At 36.9% G+C, this 22080-nt stretch overlaps 1 protein-coding gene across 1 annotated transcript in view; it reads right to left on the bottom strand.

Annotated features, from left to right (window-relative positions):
* lmbrd1 (LMBR1 domain containing 1) overlaps window positions 1–22080 on the bottom strand; it is an 89888-nt gene that overhangs the window by 50266 nt on the left and 17542 nt on the right. Inside the window, exons 4-7 of the mRNA XM_084093711.1 lie at window positions 13627–13724; window positions 12444–12511; window positions 7042–7130; window positions 877–950 (exon numbers count right to left, since the gene is read on the bottom strand). Of these exons, the coding sequence (XP_083949837.1) occupies window positions 877–950; window positions 7042–7130; window positions 12444–12511; window positions 13627–13724 (329 nt within the window). The remainder of the gene's footprint in view (window positions 1–876; window positions 951–7041; window positions 7131–12443; window positions 12512–13626; window positions 13725–22080) is intronic.

Consider the following 22080-nt stretch of genomic DNA (forward strand, 5'->3'; position numbering starts at 1 on the left):
CTCATAGCCCGGTTACTCATGATGCTGGTGATGAAAAATGGATGACATTAACAAGTGTTACAGTACAATCAATTTATCTTATCCGAATAGAACAGCTACAGTATGCTGAAGGAATCAGAATACGGGCGTTTATTAATGGCCTTCAGGCTCAGATATATAAATAGGAGAGAGATAACAGAGCATATACATCACACTGACGTCTCAGGCACACGTCCACACACATTGGTGAAAAATGACAGCGTGTCATTTTGAGCGATTGCAGGCCAAAACGCAAGAATCACAAAACATTTCTAATGTTGAGGGGCCGCTTCATCATCCAGGATGACTACAATCAAAGACAGGCGGATTTTCTATCATACGAGGAACCTACATGTGAAGACATATCCGGGGTCCACCATCAACAACCTCTTCAGCAGAAGTAGTCTTTTCAACATGTATAAATGCAATAATCAGTTTCTAATAGTAGCTGTCATTACATTGTTAAAAGATTGCTGTTTGTTTGAGCTTCCCAATCAACCTGACACTGCAACATTGGTACAACCAATGGTTTGAGTTAGAGGTGGGATTATCTGTTTAACCTATGATGAATGGAGCAGGTTTTGGGATTCAAGTGTTTTTTTTTTGTGTGTTTTTTTTGTGTGCAATTTTCCAGTGTGGTGACACAAGTGCTACAGAAAATAAACACTTCAACCTGTAAAACTGTAGATAAAAACAGAATTAAATTGTGACGACACTTACATTGTGGACAGAAACATCCATTTTATGTCTAAAAGTGCTTTCCTACGAAAGTCTCTTCGCAGTACCCTCGTAAGCGCATGCAAATCGATGGGGCAAAAGTAGCCACCCACCTCAACCAATTCTCTGTTGGCCACTTACCGTGTATGTGATCACTGCCAGCATGCCAATCAAGGTGAGCGAGCTGATGGAGAACGACAGGGCGGCCAGGCCATCTGCAAGACAGAGGGGAAATTTATTTATGACATGGGCCAAATGTAGAGCTCTGTTAAGTTTTGGTCATACGCCAGATATTCAGAGCAGTTCTTGCCCCCAGGGAAATTTCTCAATGCATCTCATCTTCTCTCCACTCTCACTATCATTTCTCTCAACCTGCTCTTACCCTGACATAGTTACTGAAAGGTCAGCTAAGTTTTTGCCCTCTAAATTTTAATAGTCACAATGACATGTTGAAAATATAAAGGACATTCAGTAAAGTTATTCAACTTTTTTTAGTAGTCGATATCAATACCAGTAAAATTTCACAATTCTTGATATTACAGCAAACCAAATATGCTACTGAACATGCTTTATTTAAAATTAAAATATTTATATAAAATTGTATTATTTTATAAAACTAAATTTGTAAATTTTATTAAATTAAGTAAAAATTGCTATAAAAAAGGTAAATAATCTGTAATAGGACAGAATAAATACACAAATGACAAGAAATGCAACAAATAATAAAGTAAGGCTGTAAGTTAACAGTCAAGTGCTTAAGTAAACATCGAAACTGAAATTGGGGGGGAGGATACAAAAGCAATAAAATGTCAAATAAAACGACTTGAATTAATTTGAAAAGCATCACAAATCAATTTGTCAGTGACTGTCATTGTTCAAACTTATTTTGTTACATGTTGAATATATATAACGTGCTGTAAAAGACAAAAAAAAGCTTTATCGTGTAAAGGCTAGCCTACAAAGCCTCACCGGAAACTCAATGAAATAACAACAAAACAGAGATATTTCAGATATTTCAATTATCCGGCACACAACTGTATGGCTTGACTGCTTGTTTCAAAAGAAATTGCTAAATTTTGTAAATTTTAGTATGGACCTGGTAACAAAGTACATTTGACGCTTTGTGAATCACCAGTCCTCAAAATACAGGACGAAACATGGAGCCGAGAGAGTAAAAATGAATGAAAAGAGGAAAGGGCATGATGCCAGCTGTCAGATCTGAAGCCAGCTGAGGCAGATTTATGGGAAGTGACCGCCACAGCACTTCCTGTTAGGATCCCACCTGTCATAGGGAGCGAGAGAGTTGAACACTCACAAACTCACGCGATTTTCCCCATTTCCTCTAGTTCAGAGCTATGGCCCAGCGGAGCAAAACACAGCATCCTGGCAGCCCTGAGCCCAGAAAGCCCCCATCTGCCTGCAACCTACCTCAATTGAATGCAACCTACTGTTCTCTGTTTATTTTCCTCAGGAGCTGCTTTACATCACTCATGAAATGACTTCTTTCCATTTTGTCGAACCACATGAAGTCTGAGAACTGTTTGCTGCGCCACCCACCACGTTCCATACACAAAAAGCCCCAAGACACAAAAGCCGTCGAGAAGAAATGAAGATGATTACACTCCTGCTTCCTAATGTAGCAAACGGAAGAATATAAAAAGGAGAGACGCTTTGATGTCTGATGGCTGAAATGAGCATTTACATCTGAATAGGTGTTTCCCTTTGTGATGTCCCCGCTTTTGTTAAGTGGCGAAGGCGCGATGCCGGAGACAATGGCGTTCGTGTTTGGTACGGAAAGCGGCTCTGTTTATGAACTCCTCACAATGCAGGGGGACCTGGGTTTTCTGTCGCTTCCCCGGAAGACTTTCTAAGGGATTGGACAGAGAATATATTGTTTGTTATCTGCGGCGGCTCTACAGCTGCTCTAGCGCCTGATTCCTCGGCACTCGGAGAGAGTGGAGGCCCTTATCTCGACATGCACGGAGCTCCTCGGGCTTATGCACGCGGAGGAGACCGCTGCCACTGAGAAGTGTATATTAAAGAGCTCTTAGCTGAGGTATTCACAACATGAGCTTACTATGATAACCTCGAGGAGACGGAAAGCAGCTTGCTAAAGCTAACCCACTCACTAGATTCTGGATTACTGAAAAAGAGAAAGCGCACCGCTCCCAAACAATTATTCATAGAAATATGGAGCAAACCACTTTGATTGAGAGAGATTTTATTTATTTTAATCTTATTTGAAGTGTATTTTTTTTTAAAAAAAAGGTTTAAGTGTAGCCATATGCTAGCAGAAAAACCACCCTTGCAACTTTGGGCCGACGGGCCGCGTCAGGAAGTATCGCATGATATAAGGTCTTGCGATGTAACGAATTGCTTTACGGCACTGCACACATTAATTTATATATTAGCCTTCTGTGTATCATACATGCCTCAGTGGACATGGCTCTGTGCGTTCGCCGGCTTCTTTGAAAACAAATGCACATGACCAGAGGGAGAAGATGGGAGGGGGGAGAGTCGCCAAAGAGTTTTTACGACAGTGTTGTCAAATATCTATTCTGAAGCTGTAGGGGGAGCTCTATAGAGAAACCTGCGAGCAAAAAGCGAGAAAACAGTGAAGAAATTGCCAAAACTGCATAGCGCTGCTCTAAGTGTTTTAAATGTTTTACAAGTTTTAATTACAAGATTTGTTGGTCATAATATATATATATATATATATATATATATATATTTATTTTTTTTATGTGTTACTTTTTACATCCTTGTTTTATTCAATTGTTTTCTAAGTGTTTTACAGCTTAATGTTCACTTAAGGTAGCCTATGTCTAAAGAAATTGACTTAAAAAAATAAACCTACGCTAAAAAATTTACTGGAGTGATGATTGTCACAACTATTTTACATTATCGCTCTCTATATGTTTTATTGAATTTATTTTTTACAGGTCTACCATTATTATTCTTATGTTTTAAATGACTACGTTGAGAAAACGACTAAACAAAAAAAAAAGGTTTTATGTTATTTTTCTCAATACTACACGAGGTAATAAAACATTGTTAAGTTGGTGAATGGATCGGATTCTGTGTAAAAATAACGAACGTGAGAGCACAAACATGTGAACGGCCCCTAAAGCAGCTCAGATGAAGTCGGTTATCGTGGCGATATGCAATATCATAGCAGCACCAAAGTAGAGTTAACATTAGGCAATTATTTCACAACCTTCATTATTATGCACTTCGAAAAATTACCGGTGGGTGCGGCCCTGCCTACATCCGCTCTATAAAAGTCCTGGATGGACAGCATTTCTATAAAGCTACTGATACATACGATAAACCAGAAAGAATTAAAAAATGTATCACTGATATGGAATAAGAAAATAGCATGATTACAAAGTCTAACATCAGCCTTTTTTGAACTGTCATTATGAAATGTATTATAATTATAATTTTACAATTGCTCGAATTAATATGAAATAATGTTATTTTCTAAATACTGTATGCACTAAATGATGTACATTAAAAAAAAAAAACACCTGATTTATTTTTAATCTAATTCCCTGACATTCCCCGCTTCTGATTTGCAGACACACTGAGGGGGCGGGGCATTACGTAAACAACGACAAACGAAAAGGCCAATCATTTCGCAAGAACGCAAGTATTTTGCATATGTCTCAGAATGCTTGTCACAACAGTGGTAAACCTTCTTAAAATGTACATTTTTATAATTTTTTTTATGTGCTCAAGATTTCTCATAAACAGCTCTGCGATATAACCTTAACTTACAGCTCTTATCCTTAACTTTGTCTACTGTCATGCACATTGATAGCCAGTATCCAAACTATAAATTAAGGTCTTCCTCGCATTAAAACTGTGCTGTCTAGGCAGCACAAATACTACAATTGGGGTGACAGATTATGAGCGTTTCCAATTTTTGTGTTTTATGCACTTACATTTCTAAATGTTTTCAATGATTTAAAATATCTTTATCAACTGTCATAAAACGGATTTAATGCTAAAGGCATGAAATTAGGAGGGATCAACTGATCATCTGATCATTTGACTGATTTAAGCCAAATATTGTACACAGATTATGAAATGAATTGTATGTTTTAAGGTACCAATATTAAAATTCTGACTGTTATCAATAATTATACTCATGTTATCAGCCAATAAAGAATAAACAAATGATATTAAAATGTTATACAATGTAGTCTAAATAAATAAACAAATAAAAATAAAAAAAATCAATAATTTTTTATGCTACAAGTTAATTTATGCATTACATCGTTTTAATGTACAGTATGAAAAATAGATATACATTTTGAGATGTGTTTTTAATTAATATTTTCAAAGATTAAAATAAATGAAATTAAATTAAACAATAGTTTTCCACACCCTTAAAACAGATCTAACACTTAGCTTTTTTTGCTATTCTGGCTATCATTACAGACTAGCTCTATGTATGTCAAATTATGTCATCAAATCCAAATTAGATTCAGGGTAGCTGACGCCGGATGTCTTCTCGTCACACTACGTCGCGCTAGCTCCAATTTGAAATGTGACTCTCCGTGAAACACATTCGGCTCAGCGGGAAGGTAAATCAGAGAACAAGAGCTGTCTGAGTGGATACTGGGTTTGGGTCTTTTCTGCATAATTAAGAGGAGACTTTTCCCAATGTCTGTGATAAGATCAGATCTCCAGCTGTCTACCCTTCTGCACGCTCCCTCGCTCTCTCGCCTGATTCTTACCTGCTAATGGGGAATTGGCTATTGCATTCAGGTTACATTTTACGTATGTTTCACTCAGGGGAACCGACAACTGAACCGCCACATATCTGCGGAATGGGAATCGCAGACTCGTGATGACGCTTGGTTGAATTTGTCAGCTTGTCCTGCCTTGGATCAAGATGCTCATTCGGCAGCCCAGGCTTCTCAGGGACATCATAAACCTGCTTCTAACACATTGGGTCAGCTAGTTATTAATTTCACATGTGGAGTGGGGATGAGGAGCAGGGTGCCAAGGCCGTCAACCTCAAGCTCTACTGCAGATTGTGACAAACAAGCCTGTTTCAACAGGGGCCTTTTTCTGTTGTTTTTTTTTGCTTGATTCCTATTCATTAGGCCAGGGCTGCTAGGAAAGGGCAATGACAGCTCTAAGACCCCCTCAGAGGAATCAGGCACTGTCTCAAAAAGCCACAGACTTCCTCCAGGCTATTGGATTAGTTTTTTTTTTTTTTTTTTGTGGTGCCATTCCTGCCAGCTTGAGGGTCTTCAAGGAGCAAAAGTCACGACCCAACCTAACAAGGGAACATCTCTGAAGGAACACCATGATGTTGAAAACTCACACTTGCTTTCTTGGAGCAAAACAAAACTTGGCACACAAAAAAAAAGTGACTTGTACTGGAAAAAAAAGAGACATGTGACTTTCTTATGTGACCTTCAAATGAGCCTTTAAAATATGATAAGATTGAAGGAAAGGCTCTGAAGAACATTGACACAAAAAATACTCACTAATATAGCTTGAAGGGAAATGAGAAAAACGTTAAAAAACTTTTTTGGAAAAGGGATGATCCCTCGTCCTCACCAGAGTGAAAGCGCCAATGTTATTTTGTTAAGTTGTTTTAGTATCATTGATATTCTATTGTAGTTTTTGTTACAGTTTTGATTTTGTCTTTATTTTTTATTTTCTGTTGTCATTTTAAAGTGTTAGTAATTTTGTGTGTTTCTGTCATCTTCATTAGGTTTTTTTATGTCAATATAGTTTTTATTCATTTTTTGTTTTCATTTAGTTTGAGTTATTTTAGTTAAATTAAATGAAAATGAGAAATGTTGCCTTGGCAACTAGCTAAGTTTGAATTTTAGTTAATAATAACCCATAACAAAAGCCCATAAATTTTCAATAATAACCCTGCAGTCTGCATGAAAGCAGACTGAGAAAAAAAAAGAGGTGAATGTAAATGGCCACACAGAATCACATATAAAGTGTAGGTGCAAAGATGTGCCTGCCACTCCTGCTTCAAATGGAAGCCTTGATTGACACGTCAAAAGCAGCCGGCCTTTCCTTTTTTTCCAAGACAGCAAATTTAGGTAGCACAATGAGGTCTGTTGACATTGACGAGGCTAAATGTCAATGCTGCCAAACCCACACATCACCTCTACTCGTGGCTCGGAAGCATCCGTCGCTCTCTAAAAAGCACCTGTCGTTTCGGTGTTGTGGCCCCGGAAGGCTTCAATAAAGCTTTTTTTTTTGTGCTGTTTTCTTTGCAAGTGTCAGTAAAACTGAGCTGCAATTTTATTCTACGGTACTTACGGCTACTGCCCAGCTCCTCGAACAGAAACTGCACCTTCTCCCACTGAGTGGAGTTCTGGTTGGGTGGAGATTCCAAGGGAACAAACGTCCTGAAACAGAGGTGTATACTTCTCAATCATAATGTCATTATTTATACACTACCATTCAAAAGTTGTGGGTTGGTAAGAAGTCTCTTGGTGAGCATAAGGCTGTAAAATAATATATAACAATAATATATAATTTTCAAAAACAACAGTATCCACATACACACTGCGACTTAAAGGGATAGTTCTGTCATGACAACTCTCTGAGTGATTGGCATGGTAATGGGTATGACAATGTTGTATGTTTGGTCTTGGTGGAATAGATCTGCTATGCTGCTGCTGCTGCAGAGTAAGTACGGGACTTGCTACTGCCAATACATACACGACACACTGCTGTGAGCAAGTAAGACATGCTGCTGCTGTACAATATAGAGTACATGAATTACCCGTAGCAGATCTATACAGGTGGAGCTGGGGAAGGTGGAGGGTTTCTGAAAGCACGCTGCACTGCTATGGCAAATGATAACCAAGTATTTGAAGGTTGAGCACGCAAGCTCATTGGCTACCGAAACAGCAGGAACCAATCAGCTGTGCCTTATAGAGAATGATGTGATTTCAAACAGGTTGAGATAAATGATCTATTAGCCTGTGCCATCTAGAGTTTCATGACAGAACTTTACCCTCAAGTTGTTCCAAACATGTTTGGTTAACCATATTCTTCAAAATATTTTCATTTGTGTTAAGCAGAAGAAAGAAATTCACATAGGTTTGGAACAACTTGACGGTGAGTAAATGATGACAGAATTGTCATTTTTGAGTGAACTATCCCTTTAATATGGTCATAAAGCAAACACAGACTCAAATGTACAAACAAATGATCAAATCAAATAGAATAGATTAATATAGAATTTTATGAAGCAAAAATAAATAAATAATTTTCAAATATATTTTGGTTTCCAAAAAGACTGTTTTTATGGGTAAGTTGTGGGGGCACATCCAATGAAAGTTAAATTTCTAATTATCAATAAAATACATAATTTATCATGGGAAAAAGGCATGATTAGGCAAGATTTCCTCAAATGTATTATACGCTTTAAAGGTGCATTATATTGACAACTAGTGGTTAAACTGAGAATTACAGTCAAAATTCAAGTTTTTTTTCCCTGCCAACTGTAGATTAGGGCTCACGCGGGTTGCCAGATTGATGACACATAACAGGAAGAAGCATAATTGACAATGGAAAGGCTCGAGTCTTACACTGTTAACTGATCAGCTAATCTATATGTGTTTTATTGCTGGGGCTTTTTAGGTCAGGAAGAATTTGTGATCTCTGACCCAGTTTGTTTGCTGGCTTCCATTGCTGTGTTTTCCACCAACTTGCAACCAGGGGTGTTGAAATACTATTGGGTAAATTGACAGTGGGCGGGATTTCAAAGAACAAAACAAAAACAGACATTCCGACACAAAACGCACATTTTCAAAGTAGAATAACTGGCTGTAGCACTGTTTTACAGAGAGACAAGTATATGTACTTTGCATATAAAGTTTCTAAATCTCTGCAAACATGGTATTTTTATGATTTAGTACGGTAAAAAAAAAAAATTACATAGAGAACCTGTAAGTGGAGTTAATTAGTGCACCTTGGCTTTACCCAAAAGGCTAATTGTTTTCTTGTACATGTATGTATATGTATAGCTGGCTGACGACACGAGTGTGATTACTGTGAACTATCGTGTAGAGATCCATGTACTCAGCTCATGAGATGTATCGCCGCGAGCTTTAAAAGCAACAGAGGACACAGTATGCTCACATTCTGAGCAAATACCTGCAACACTAAGAAAGTGAGTCCTCTCCAATAAGGAGAACACTCACAAGATGAGATTGCATAAGCAAATACCTCAGGCTACAGCTGCTCTGAAAAAAAAACATAAGTTTCAGTTTTAGTTTGTATCAACTCTATAATTTCTATGTCCATCAATTATACCTTATACATATAAGACTCTTTCGCCTAATCACTAATTTTGTATATATATAAACATTTTAATAAAGAGTGCACATGATGTTAATTATTATTATTAGTATTATTAAAGAGGTATTTATAATACATTCATATAATAATAATAAAACACACTATGTGTTATATTTATATTATACAATTTTCCTCATAAGAATAATAATAATTTACATTATCATTCCCATTTCAAAGTTTGTCTGGATATCCAAGCGGCAATATAAGATGTAAAATGTTTATCATATTGCAGTTCAAATTCCAATCAAAATATATAACACAACAATCATGCAGCCCTAAAGAACACACACAATACCTACTGTTAACATCCAGTCAGCAACTTGAGAAAATGCAGCTAAAAGAGACGCTTTTAAATCACAACAGATGCCAATGGCTGCAAAATAGGCTAAATTTAAATGCAGCCACATCATTCAGCATCACTGGCATTATCTGAGTGAGTTCAATTGATGTGTCACTTCAGAAAAGCTGCGTCGTGCATGAAAATGTCATCTTTTAGGGGTGTCAGTAAATTACATTGTAAACTGTACGTACAGCAAGATGCAGTTTCATAAATCGACCAAGGACTCTGTGAGGGTTTATGCAGTGGTTCACAAGCTCAAAGACTTAACACATATCTGACCTCTGTATCCAGTCTCTCTGTTGTTTGTCATCATCAATTATGGTCCAAAATTCTATGTCAGCAGCAAAATTCTATCATTTACTCACTCTCATGTCGCTCCAAAGGAAAGTCTTGCATTCATCTTTCCAACACAAATTACAATAATTGTATAAACCTGAGAGGTTTCTGTCCCTCTTTTAAAAGACAATGCAAATCAAACCTTTGAAGATCCAAAAAGGTCATAAAGGCGTCTCAAAAATAATTAATATCAATCAAGCAGTTTAATCTAAGTCTTGTGAAGAGATATGAACACCTTTTATGAATAGATTTAATTTAGAGGTTTATTTGATTTTTTTATGATAAAAGCACATACACAGAGTGCATCAAATATGGTAAATACAGAAGCGTAAACATGCGTGCGTCACATACAAGAACAAACCTCAATGATTGTTGTGCATAAGCTTGCAAAATATTTACTATAATTGTACTTGATTTAATGTGCTCCATGTTTTTGTGTAGATCTTTATTTATTTGTGAATAAAAGCCTAAATTAAAACTGTTCATCATATAAAGCGATTGTATCTCGATTCATATGGATTACTTTTAGGAAGCCTTTTGACGTTTTTGAATCTTCAAGGTTTTGGTTGCATGAACTTTCAATGGGGGAACAGAAACCTCGGAGGATTCATTAAAAATATCTTAGGGGTTTGGAATGACATGAGGGTGAGTAAATGATGGCAGAATTTTTATTTTTGGTTGAACTATCCCTTTAACTTTCACACTGCCAGTTAGAATGATATCCCATTAGATGTTAACTTAAAAGGTCACAACTTAATTATTGAGCAACTTTTGATGGCTAATTGCAGGCTAACAGGCTAAATACGATCTGTTAACTTAGGATGTGTCTCAAATGTCCTCATGAGCATGTTTTTGTAACCTAAAATGACAAATGGGACACTATACGGTCTCGTGGACTTCACAGACACGCACCAAAGAAGGCCACATGACTGCAGGTCCACATGAAGACACCCATTTGGGACAGGGCCCATGTGTCTAGAGTTTAGAGTAGACCAAGCACTGCATTGATAGAGTGCACAGAGCTCTCGAGACATCCCCACGGGTGTGAGCGAGTGAATTGGACTATAGAGTTTGGGAAGGGTCAGCTCTCCATTTATAAGTCCCATCCTTAGCGCAGACCAATCAGAGCAGGCAAACAAAAAGAAGTCACACTCCAAATGAACAATCACAAACACAGGAACTTTGCGTTTCACCCTGAGAAAAAAGACGATGGAAAAAGCCATCATGTCCTCCCCATCAGGAACCCTGAGACACAATACTCCTGGTAAAACACTGCACTGGTTCAAAAGGTAAAATGAACACCAAATTGCTTCTGTCCGAAGTGCCATCCCCACTTTTAAATTTGGTCCACGGCATGTCCCTCTTCCCATTCTGCGATCAAAGTAACCCATCCCACTGGGTCTATACGACATGAAGGTGTGATGAAGGTATCCTGCCCCACAGGAACACTATTTAATGGTTGAGAGCACATTAAATTATATGACCTGGTGAGCAGACGTGTTATTCTTGCAGCGGCAAAGAAAATCCATTATGTTTATGCTGCACGAGCACTGCTGAGAACAAAAAGTATAAACTCGAGGTTAAATGGGACAAAGCCACAACCATGTATGTTTACACATTTAGACTGAATGGTGGTTTTTAGTTCAGTTAACCACTGGACGAGAAATTGTTACATAGCTTGACCAAAAAAAAACATCCAAGGTGGTGACAATCTTCAGGTTTAAAGATGCCAGATTATTATATTTTGCCTTTTGAGTTTATTCTTTTATTTTTGTGGAAACTGTGATGATTTTTTTTTCAGGATTCCTTGGTAAATAGAAACAATAACAAAATTTATTTGAAATAGAAATCTTTTGTAATATTACGAATCCCATTACTGTCACAATGTATCAATTTAATGCATACTTTCTGAAAAAAGGTAATAATTTTAAATAAAAAAGAGAGAGAGAGAGAGAGAGAGAGAGAGAGAGAGAGAGAAAGAAAGAAAGAAAGAAAGTGCACACTTCCTTTTATACGGAAGTGTACCAATGGAAGAGTTGAAGGGGGATTGAAAATTTGGGGTTTTCTGACGTCAGAAGTATCAGAAGTGGAGAAAGAAGAGATTACAAAGTCCAACATTTATATTAGTAATAACCCACACTGAGGAATCATACACAATACACATAACACCATAACACGTTACACATAACACCAGGAAAATGCATTAGAAAGTTTATGTTGACTTTAACGTACATTTGATGTCCTGCAGTAGATTTTGAGCTCCTTAGAACTAAACTGCGCAAATATGACTTATTTTTAAAGTGGAATATATTGATTTTAGTCTGTTGGCAGAATTGATCTGAAATCCTTCAAATTGTTAGTGTCAATCTAAGTTGATTGATAATCATTCATGATCTGGCTGGAGCCCTTTGTATTCTAAATTACCCAGAAATCAGAGAAATATCATATTATCAGCATTGATGTGCCCACTGCTTGCTTTATGAAACTAATAATAGCTACATGGACTGTTATAGGTGTTTTGTCCAACAAAATGCTTCACATTTTCACAACATTCTGTCCAACCGATGGAGGTTGAAGATGACAACTGAATAATATAATAAAGCTCACATCAACCTCTCCACACACACAAATACACACACACAGAGAATAATACTTTCCCACAAAGCACACTTACCCAATCAAAAGCAGCGCTGAACACACGATCACAAATCCTATTGTATACTTCAGTGCATTTTTCACTTGCTGTAATGAGAGAATAAAAACCAAGTTTACCAAACCGCATTCATCAAGTCATCAATTCATGATAAATCACGATTCATGTGGAGAGGGCCTTTGGGCTAGATATAATTACATATTTGCAGCACTTTGTCAGGAATTTGTCAGCAATTTGCCAGGAACACAGTGTCCTTATTTCATTCTCTATATTACTATACTCATGGAGACATTGTGCTCTATTCCAAAACTTGGATGCTAATGCAGTGTCCTAACTGAAATGGAACCTTAAAAGTGACCGATTTAGAACATTCTACATAGGCAGCAACTTTGTGCCGCTCATAAACAGCTGTCATCACAGAGAGACTCAACTTATAATAGAGTAATTAACATTGTAAAATAAGTACAAAGTTTTCATTGTACACACCAATATTTGGTAAAATTGTACATGTTTAATTTCTGAACTAATCTATTGCTACTTTTGAAATATAAATTTAAAATATAAAATCTATAATATAATATAATATAATATAATATAATATAATATAATATAATATAATATAATATAATATAATATAATATAATATAATATAATATAATTAATATAATATAATATAATATAATATAATGCTCAATAGTTTTTGGAATGCAGCCACTTCTGACTGTTTCAAAGGAAAAGGAGGAGTGTAAAGGAGTGTAAAGATTGAAGAAGCTCCTTAGCATGTAATGTTGCACATCACTGTGGCGTCCTTAGAGAAAATATGTTGATATTTGAAGTGAGCAGCATTACAGTGAGATGGATATGTTTTGTGTCACTTCATCACCTCACTGGAGTGTGGGTAAACTCACTGGGTTTTTTTTATAAATGAACTGCCATAACTGTAATCAGGCAAATTTCACTTAGCAATACCTCAAGGACATTTCTGTTGATATGATTAATGCTAACTTTTCTAACCACAGACAGCAAGCCTTGCTTTACATACTAGTATAGTACACACTATTTATTGACTACAAATAGCTTAACGTAGCTCTTTTCCCACCTAGTTTTTCATTTTGTGTGTGAATTATCCCTGTAAGTCTGAAAAGGCGTTCCGTTTTAGAGTGCATGAGTGTACTAGATGGACAGGAAGGAGTGTCAGGTTTACCAAGCACTTGTTGATGTTGTCTTCATCTTTCTCCTCGTAGTAGAAATACACAAAGGGGATCCAGAAGAAGACGCAGAACAGAATGATGGAATACAGAGCTGTGAAAGAGAAAAGATGGGCAGTTACACACCTTAAGCACAATCAACAACCAGTATCCACATTAAATACAGAACATTACTCATGATGTGTTTTGATGTCACAGGGTCAATGTCAGGGCACTCATTTTATTGTTTTATTTATTTAAAAAAAAAAAAAACATTAAAAATGCAATTTGCACACATGATGACCTATGCCTCTTCTATTTTTAGTGTCAAAAAGTCAAAAAAGTTTGCATGAACTTGTAAAAACGAAAGTAAAAAAAAAAAAAAGGTGTAATTAATAGGCTACAATTATTTTAAAGGAATAAAACAGTCAGGCAATCTGAAAAATAACTAATCTAGATAAAAATACTAAATATTTATACTTTTTACTATGAAAAAAAAAAGTTTTCAAAACTTGCTTATACGACTTCACATTTTCAGCTTTGCTAAATGAAACCCTTCGTTGAAAAGTGTTTACACTGTAAAAAAAAAAAATTTAAGAAACCAATATGAGTTTAAATAAACAGCAAAGACCCCATTTCTAATTAGGTACTTATAAAGATTTAATTTTCCATTAAAACCTTTTTTTTTTCTTTGAGCTTTCTGTATGTCAAGGGCGACAAAAAAGGAATCACAAAAATGAAAGCATGATTCAATTATAGCAAACATCAATTCAAGCAAATATTAGTGGGATTGTTTCATAGCAGTTCTATAAATGGGCTTCATAAATTATCTAAAGCCAGTTTTGTATAGTACACATTGGTACATACTGTATACATGACTTAACATCTATAAAAAATTTACAAAAATATATGGACTAAGGTGTATGAATACAAATCAAAAGTGAAATAAGTGTCATTACACGTAAAGATTCCTAGAAACCAATACAACTTCCACATGATGAGTCCTAAGCCCCAAAGCACAGACAAGCTGAAATAATCAAGTTAAAGGAGCAAAGATCACTGATATTGCAAGAGTTTACGTAACAGACTGTGACAGGCAGAGAAAGTGATTTTGTTGATTCCTCTCTTTCCCTGTCATGCAATGAATTAAAATCGTCAGCTTGGCCTATTTCAGTCCAGAAGCGGATCACACACTTTTGTGATCCTGTAAATTGTCATCTTTCCCTTCTCATGTAGGTTACTCAGTTGATGCAGGCGATATGAATAACACAATTCTTCTTTAGTTCAGAAATTGTATCATCACAGAGCCCTGGATATATGTTTGTATACATGATTGGAATGGATTAAGAAACTAGCTAGATACACAAGGAAAAAAAATCCTGGAGTACACAAGACATAACCATATGACATCTTTCTCCATATAGAAATGGGTCTGTTTCTCACATAGACTGTATCCCATACTGGCATCACACCAGAACGGCTTGCAATGACCTTCTGTGAGTGAAAAAAAATGATCCATCATTCTGTCCACGGTCATGTAGGACAAAAAGCTCATTTCCACGAACATGTAAACATGCTCTGCACACATCAGTCAAACGTGTACATGTATGTTCATTTAGATAGATGAATTTAGGTGATTTAGGTGAAAAAGGAGAGCGGAGTGCAGTTTTGTCGGGGGGGGAAACACAAATGTTTTTTAACAGCAGGCGAGGAGAAAAACAGAGCAGCCGCAATATATCAAAATAAAAACATAATGGGATGAAAACGGTTTTTGTTATTGTTTTATGAGCCCTGCGGCTGATTTTGCCAGCTGTTCGTGTGCTTTTCAAAACGTAATTTTTTTGATTGCTGCACTTTTTCTGGATTACTGTGAGGGATTTGCTCATATGGCTCATTTCTGTAAGTTCAGTGGATCAAAGCCGCTCACACAGATAAACTCTGCACTCTCACACACTCTAGCTATACAATTTACCTTGTTCCATCCGGCCATTGCTCAATTTCGTGTGATTAAAGCATTTCTCATGGTTTTGAATATTTGTGTAAAGCTTTCAAGAGGTTCAAACTATCCTGTATCCTGACAGAAATACCACACAGTTTGTGTTTTCAAGCCAATGCATCAAACTCTAGACCGATCCAACACACCCGGAATCCATTTGCTGCAATTAGAAACACAATAACAATTTAAATCGTGTCTGTCAAGAGTGTCTGGTTTTGTTAATTAGCGTGTTTGCTAAGGAAAGCATCCCTGTTTCTATAGCTCATACTTAGGATCTAGGTTTTGAACAATCATTCATGTCAGTTTAGGCTATGGACATAAGTGACACATCAAACCATGCAGCTTGCCAATGTGTGGTACTTCAACAGATAATCAGTTTGATAAGAATTTTTACTGATATTCGTACTTTTCTACTTATTGCTTATTACTATACTACTGGTCAAAGCCATTGTTTCTTATGTTTTTCTTATAATTTATATTTTTCAGCTGTGCTTTAATTAGCATGCTGACGATACTGTGCTTTAGCTGTTTGACAGTTTGCATGGTGAACCCTTGTCAGAGAAGATGCCTGCAGGTTGGAGGAAAGCATTTACACTTCGACATGAAATATGAAGTGTAATTCAAGATGAATGTTTCATGCAGCCTTTCTAAAACAATGGAACGAACCAAAGCAGCCATTATCTCACCGGGAGCTGTAATTGCTGTCATTGAAGCGATGACATTTCACTTTCACATTTACTGGCCCTCATTTTCCACAGCATGTTGTGTATTTAACCAGTATGCTCTCGGTACTTCAGTGCTCTACAGGAAGTGTTATTAACGAAGATGCGCAATGTGTTTTGTGAGGAGGGACAAATAAGAGTTTTTTTTTCTTTTTGTTTGCTTCATTTGTCTTAATTAAAACTCTTTGGGATTATTGGGAGGGATTTAATGTGTTAAAAGACAGATATACGCTGAGAGTAACCTATACCGGAGCGCCCACCATGGTTGTGATTGTCTGATTATGTTCTCTTTTTTTTTTTTTTGGTTTCACGTTCTGACTCATGCTAATGAATCACATTATCACCTCAAGAAAGCATTCAGCCAAGAGTGTCTCGGTCTGGAGTTATTTCGGGTTTACTGGGCCTCTTCAGAGACACCCATTAGCTGTAGATAACCCCCCCTCCAGCCTAAAATAGCTTTGTAGCCCCTGTATAAGTGTCCGCTCCTCTCCTTCCCATGAATTTATAATGCCTATGGTGTTATCGTACAGCATATTAGAGCTGTTTCGCTCGCTCAGAATCTGCCAAACAAACACAATATGGAGGCATTTACCATCAGTGCAGGGAGAAAAGTTGCATATTCACTGTTTTTTTTTTTTTTTCAATTATGATCTTAAGGGCAGGTAGATATACATTCAAAACTTCCTCTCCAGTCAAAAAAGACAATTTATTGGTACTATCAAACTATCTCACAAGAACAAGCAAGTTAAAATATAATGCATTTCAAATTGCCTCTGTCAATGCAAGTCCATCCATCCATCCATCCAACATCATTATTACTTATGTTTGACATTTATTTTTTTAAGGTTTTTTTTTTGTTGTTGAGTTAGACAAAAATGTGGTTAATAACCTTTATGCAGAAACGGTATGTATGTATTTGTTTATGCTTGCTATTAACGAAACAATTGATACGTAGTAATCATATTGTCTGTTGACCCATTTAACATTATATTCTAACAAATAATCCACCAAAATTTACAAATCCAAATGTTTATGAGGATACTCACCAAGATGGCATTTTGACATACTTTTGTTGAATGCATTATTATGTGCAAGCGCAAGTACTCAATTCAGTACTCGTGCATGCGCACAGAAAACAGCGTGCAGGCACTGAATTGAGTTCTCTTTCGCGTCTTCTTGCGCTTGTATGGTTTAAAATCACTTGCAAGTTTAAATTGAAAAGACTTAAAAACACGTTCAAATGATAAACTTTTGTGAAGACGCAGCACTGGCCCAATCTGGCAAAGTGACAATTCCGTCAACTGTCCCGAGTCTTCAACGTTGGCCCCAGGCCATCGGGCAGTCCTTATTGTCCAGCCTTGGTAAAAACTATAATAATGTGAAATATTATTACAATTTAAAAGAACTGTTTCAATTTCATAAAGCTTTGTCTGTAAATTTGATTTAGATAATTCAAAACACTTACTCACATATGAGAGCAAGGGGGCACTGAAATTTATTTTCATGCAATAATGTAAGCCAATCATAACAGTGGCCATTTACTGATAATCCTTAAAGGAGTCGCCAGTTAAAAACGAAATGAGGGTTGAAAACAATAAAATTGTTATTAAAATTATAAGTGAACCTCAAGGAATATATTAAAATAATGAAAAACAAAATCCATGTCATGACCCCATTTTGCACATTGACATAAGACAAAACAGCAATGCATTCATTTCAACAGGTTATCATTTTGGCTAATAACAATGGACTGTTTGCCTACAGACAATGAAGCAGGACCATCCAATGCTAGTGGCACACATATTTGCTCTCTGTCCCCAGACTGTGAGATCATGGCACCCAACCAGTGGGTAATATTAATCATAACAACATGAATATTAACACAGCGAGGGAATAGGCCGCACTGCATTGCTGCAGATCATCCATTTCAATCTAACCAGATCTAATGGGAAAGCACCTGACTGGGGAGAAAAGTTTACCATATTAATCCCCCTGACAAAAAGAAGAGGGAGCTAAATTATTAAACGACCAACCTCGGTCCTCCACTAAGTTCAGGTTCCTTTTATAGCACTCTGGCAATTCCCCCTTAGGTGTGGAGATGAGAGGGCAGATGAATCCACTGCAAGACACCCAGTTCGGACTCGTAAAAACACACTTGAGAATTCAGACTCATCTCCTGGGTATGGTTAGTTTAATGGCTATTAGTTTAAGAGAGTTCTGAGTTGTTACGTATTCCTTCAAGCTAAAATAACATTGGTGTTATTTGAAAACTAAATGCGCAAGTGTGTCTTCTGGGAAGAGTCGGTTTATTTAATTTGCTCTTTCCTTTACAACTCTAATGCACTGTGAAGAACTCAATAGCTGCCGACAACATACTTTTGCTAATTAAAGCTTATTTGGTTTGTAATTGTGTTGCTGATAGCAACACTTTGAATAGCACATGATCTTAAAGGGACAGTTCTCCCAAATTGTCATTGTTTACTCTCATGTCTTTCCAAAACCATCTGATTTCCTTTCTTCTGTTGAACAAAAATGAAAAGTTAGGCAGGACATTGTCTCAGCCTCAGACGCCACACCCACGGACCGTTGGCTGAACGTCTGATGCATAAGGTACACAAAATTGGAAATAATTCAGGAGTTTCAAAGTCATCATCTGATGAATACTACAGCATTTCCAAGAGACGCGTGTGCTACGTGTCTTTAATGGTCCACCTGGAAACAAAGCCGTTGTGACGCCAAATCCCCGCATGGAAGAAAAAAGCCATCGTGTTTACAGCTGAGAAAAATGAGTGCTGCTTATTATCACGATCAACTAAACGCTGGGTTTTCAAAAGTATGTGAAGTATGGAACTGAGAGCTAATCAGACAGTGAAATCACAGTGAATCAGACATCCTTCAAACTGTGAAAAGAGACAAATTCCAAAGAGAGACCGACACTCAACACTCATGACCATAAAATAGGAAGGATCCTGTTGTTTTGGTGCACGCTTGTAAGTGATGGTCCCAACTAGAGAACGAACACTTAAGATGTCAACTTTAACAAGACAGTTTGGTTCGAAGATGCCACATCTTGACTCTTCCAAGGAAAATCATGAGTTAACGCCAAAGGTTGCTTGATTGCCAAGACGGAGATCCAAAAGAGACCGTCTTTTTAAAGAATTTTCTTTTTTTTTACTTTGTTAGCTGAAAAGATGTCTAAATAGTCCTTTTGAGATGGGAATTTAAGGGTAAATGAAATTCTGGTTACGTGCTACCAATGTACCAATGATGTAAATCCCACACAATTCTTATGAATGCAGATTACTTTCGATAAACGGTGCTTCACAGATAGTTATCCATTGCATTGTTCACATGAAGTCCACACACTGCACAATAATTATGTTACTTATGTACAGTAACATGTTAAACAGAAATGTATCCACCCAGAAATGTCCTATTTCTAAAGGACTATTTAGACCACTGTAGAGCTCGCATAGCAAAAAAATAAATAATAATAATAATAATAATATCATCATGTTCTAAAAATATAAACATAAAAAATACATAACAAAATTACAAATTATTTCACATTACTGCCTTTAAAATCCACCAGTACATGTGTACACATTAGTCCCATTGTAAGCGCATTACTCTACACACATTTTCCCTTTGTTTTTTACAGTCTGAAGGACAAGTCAGAATAATTTGTACTGTAGTTAATCTAGAACATTCCTTAAATAGTTTTTATGACAGTTTAAACCAATAGACCCTCATTACAGGAAGTTTGTTTTTTTTTCTGGGCAGGTGGCCAAACACTGAACACTAAAAAAGGTTAAGCAGGTTTGTCCAAAAATTTCCTCTATTCATTTGGAGATACACACTTAAACTCCAAGCGTGCTCGCATGTCACAGGTGGTTTATGTGAAGGAGGCGTCTACTCTACTCAACGGTGAACCTGGAACTGATTGTCACCAGATTGAAAATTAGCAGTCTGCGAAGCCTCTTGGCCTACGCCGAGGCCTGTGGATTACAAATCAGCACAGGCAATAATTTTCAATCGTATTGTGCTGTTAGAAGCACTGACCTCTCGGGGCCAAACATTCTCTGACAGGAGCATTGCAAGAATACTGATGGTAATACAGCGCTCCGTCTGAAGAGACTGGCGTTCAGTGATCTTCACAGGAAGATACTTTGACAGAGCACATATTACTATCAAACCAATGCAAAAAGAATGCAAGAACAATGTTCTGCTTTTTCAATCAAGCAGAGATGCGACCTTAAGCTAGCAGGGTAATAATAGCTAACAAACAACATGGACTCACAGATAGACATGATACCAGCTCTTGCAAGAAGTATAAAACATGGTTGTGCATCATTCAGAACTAATTTGTGACTGTCTTTCAATCTCCAATTGATTCCTGAATTTGATTTGATTTAATTTTATGGTACCAGACGGGAAGAAAAATTGCACTTCAACTACCGGCACTGATCAATTGGAATTTCGGACCAAAATAAACCAACTGAATCAATTTGTCAGCACATTTCATTGCATGGCATCACTTAGGAAATAAAATAATAAAACTTTTTTGCAATGAATCATTGTCCAAAGTAATATTTTTATTTTTTTTTTACTTTTTTTTTTTTGATGCTGGAAAGCCAGGAAAGAAAAAATGAAGAGAAAGAAATGTCAGAATTTGTACTGTATTACTTATTCTTTGCAGCTGAGAATAGTTGACATCTGATTGAAAAGAAAGCACTGTACCCTTCGTGGGGTGCATAGACTCGATGGGATTCCTCTGCCATCTTTACAGAAGGGAAAACGGCATCAATTTCTTGAAGAGGTGGTGTAATTCAAGTCACAAATTGTGAATTAATGTGAAAATAGCACAAAAGGGAGGTAAGATCATCTTCATGCAACACGTTACAGAATAAGGCACGGACCCTGAAGACTGGCACTCCAAACAGTTTCCTGAATTGATTTCACAGTTTATTCCCTTCTCAACCCATGCCTTTAAATATGCTTAAAAATGCAGCATTATGGAGCATTTGCTGAATATTGCCTTTAAACGGTCAATGCCAACAAAGAAACTCACGTGTTGCAAATTCAAGATGTTTTATACATAAGTATTGCATTAACACAGACAATATTCAGGATGTAGTCACAACGCAGCAGAATATGGTTGTCAGCCCTTTTTTAGAGAGCTAAATATGGCTACATTCATTCAAATTAAATAAACATTTTGCGCCATTCAGGACTGAATAATCCTTTTCAATTACAATTCAATTCCAGGAATTTGAATTGGGGTAGCAGACAGGATGATGAATTAAAAGATGGATGGATGGATGGATGGATGGATGGATGGATGGATGGATGGATGGATGGATGGATGGATGGATGGATGGATGGATGGATGGATGGATGGATGGATGGATGGATGGATGGATGGCGAGCAAAGAAGTGAACGCCTAGTCTAATTGTCCAGAGTTGTAGATTTAAATGAGCACCGAGCTGGACACCTCAGTGACTCCTCGACAGGTCGATCTGATTATCTTACAGACTCAAACGCATTTCTTGTATCCTTATATGTTCAAAAACCTTCAAGTTAAAATTCAGGAAAGATTTCAGCTTTTAAACAGTCTTGACATTTCAAACAAACACATGGATTGGTAACAGACTCCAGGCTGGATGATAGGAAGCCTTTAAGCTCCAGATACCGGATGTATCCAGGGACTTTTAGGGATGCTTTTCCATTTAACCTTGTACTTTGCAGCCAA

The sequence above is a fragment of the Abramis brama genome, assembly GCF_963993115.1.
Source record: "Abramis brama genome assembly, chromosome: 19".
In the NCBI taxonomy this organism is placed as follows: Eukaryota; Metazoa; Chordata; class Actinopteri; order Cypriniformes; family Leuciscidae; genus Abramis; species Abramis brama.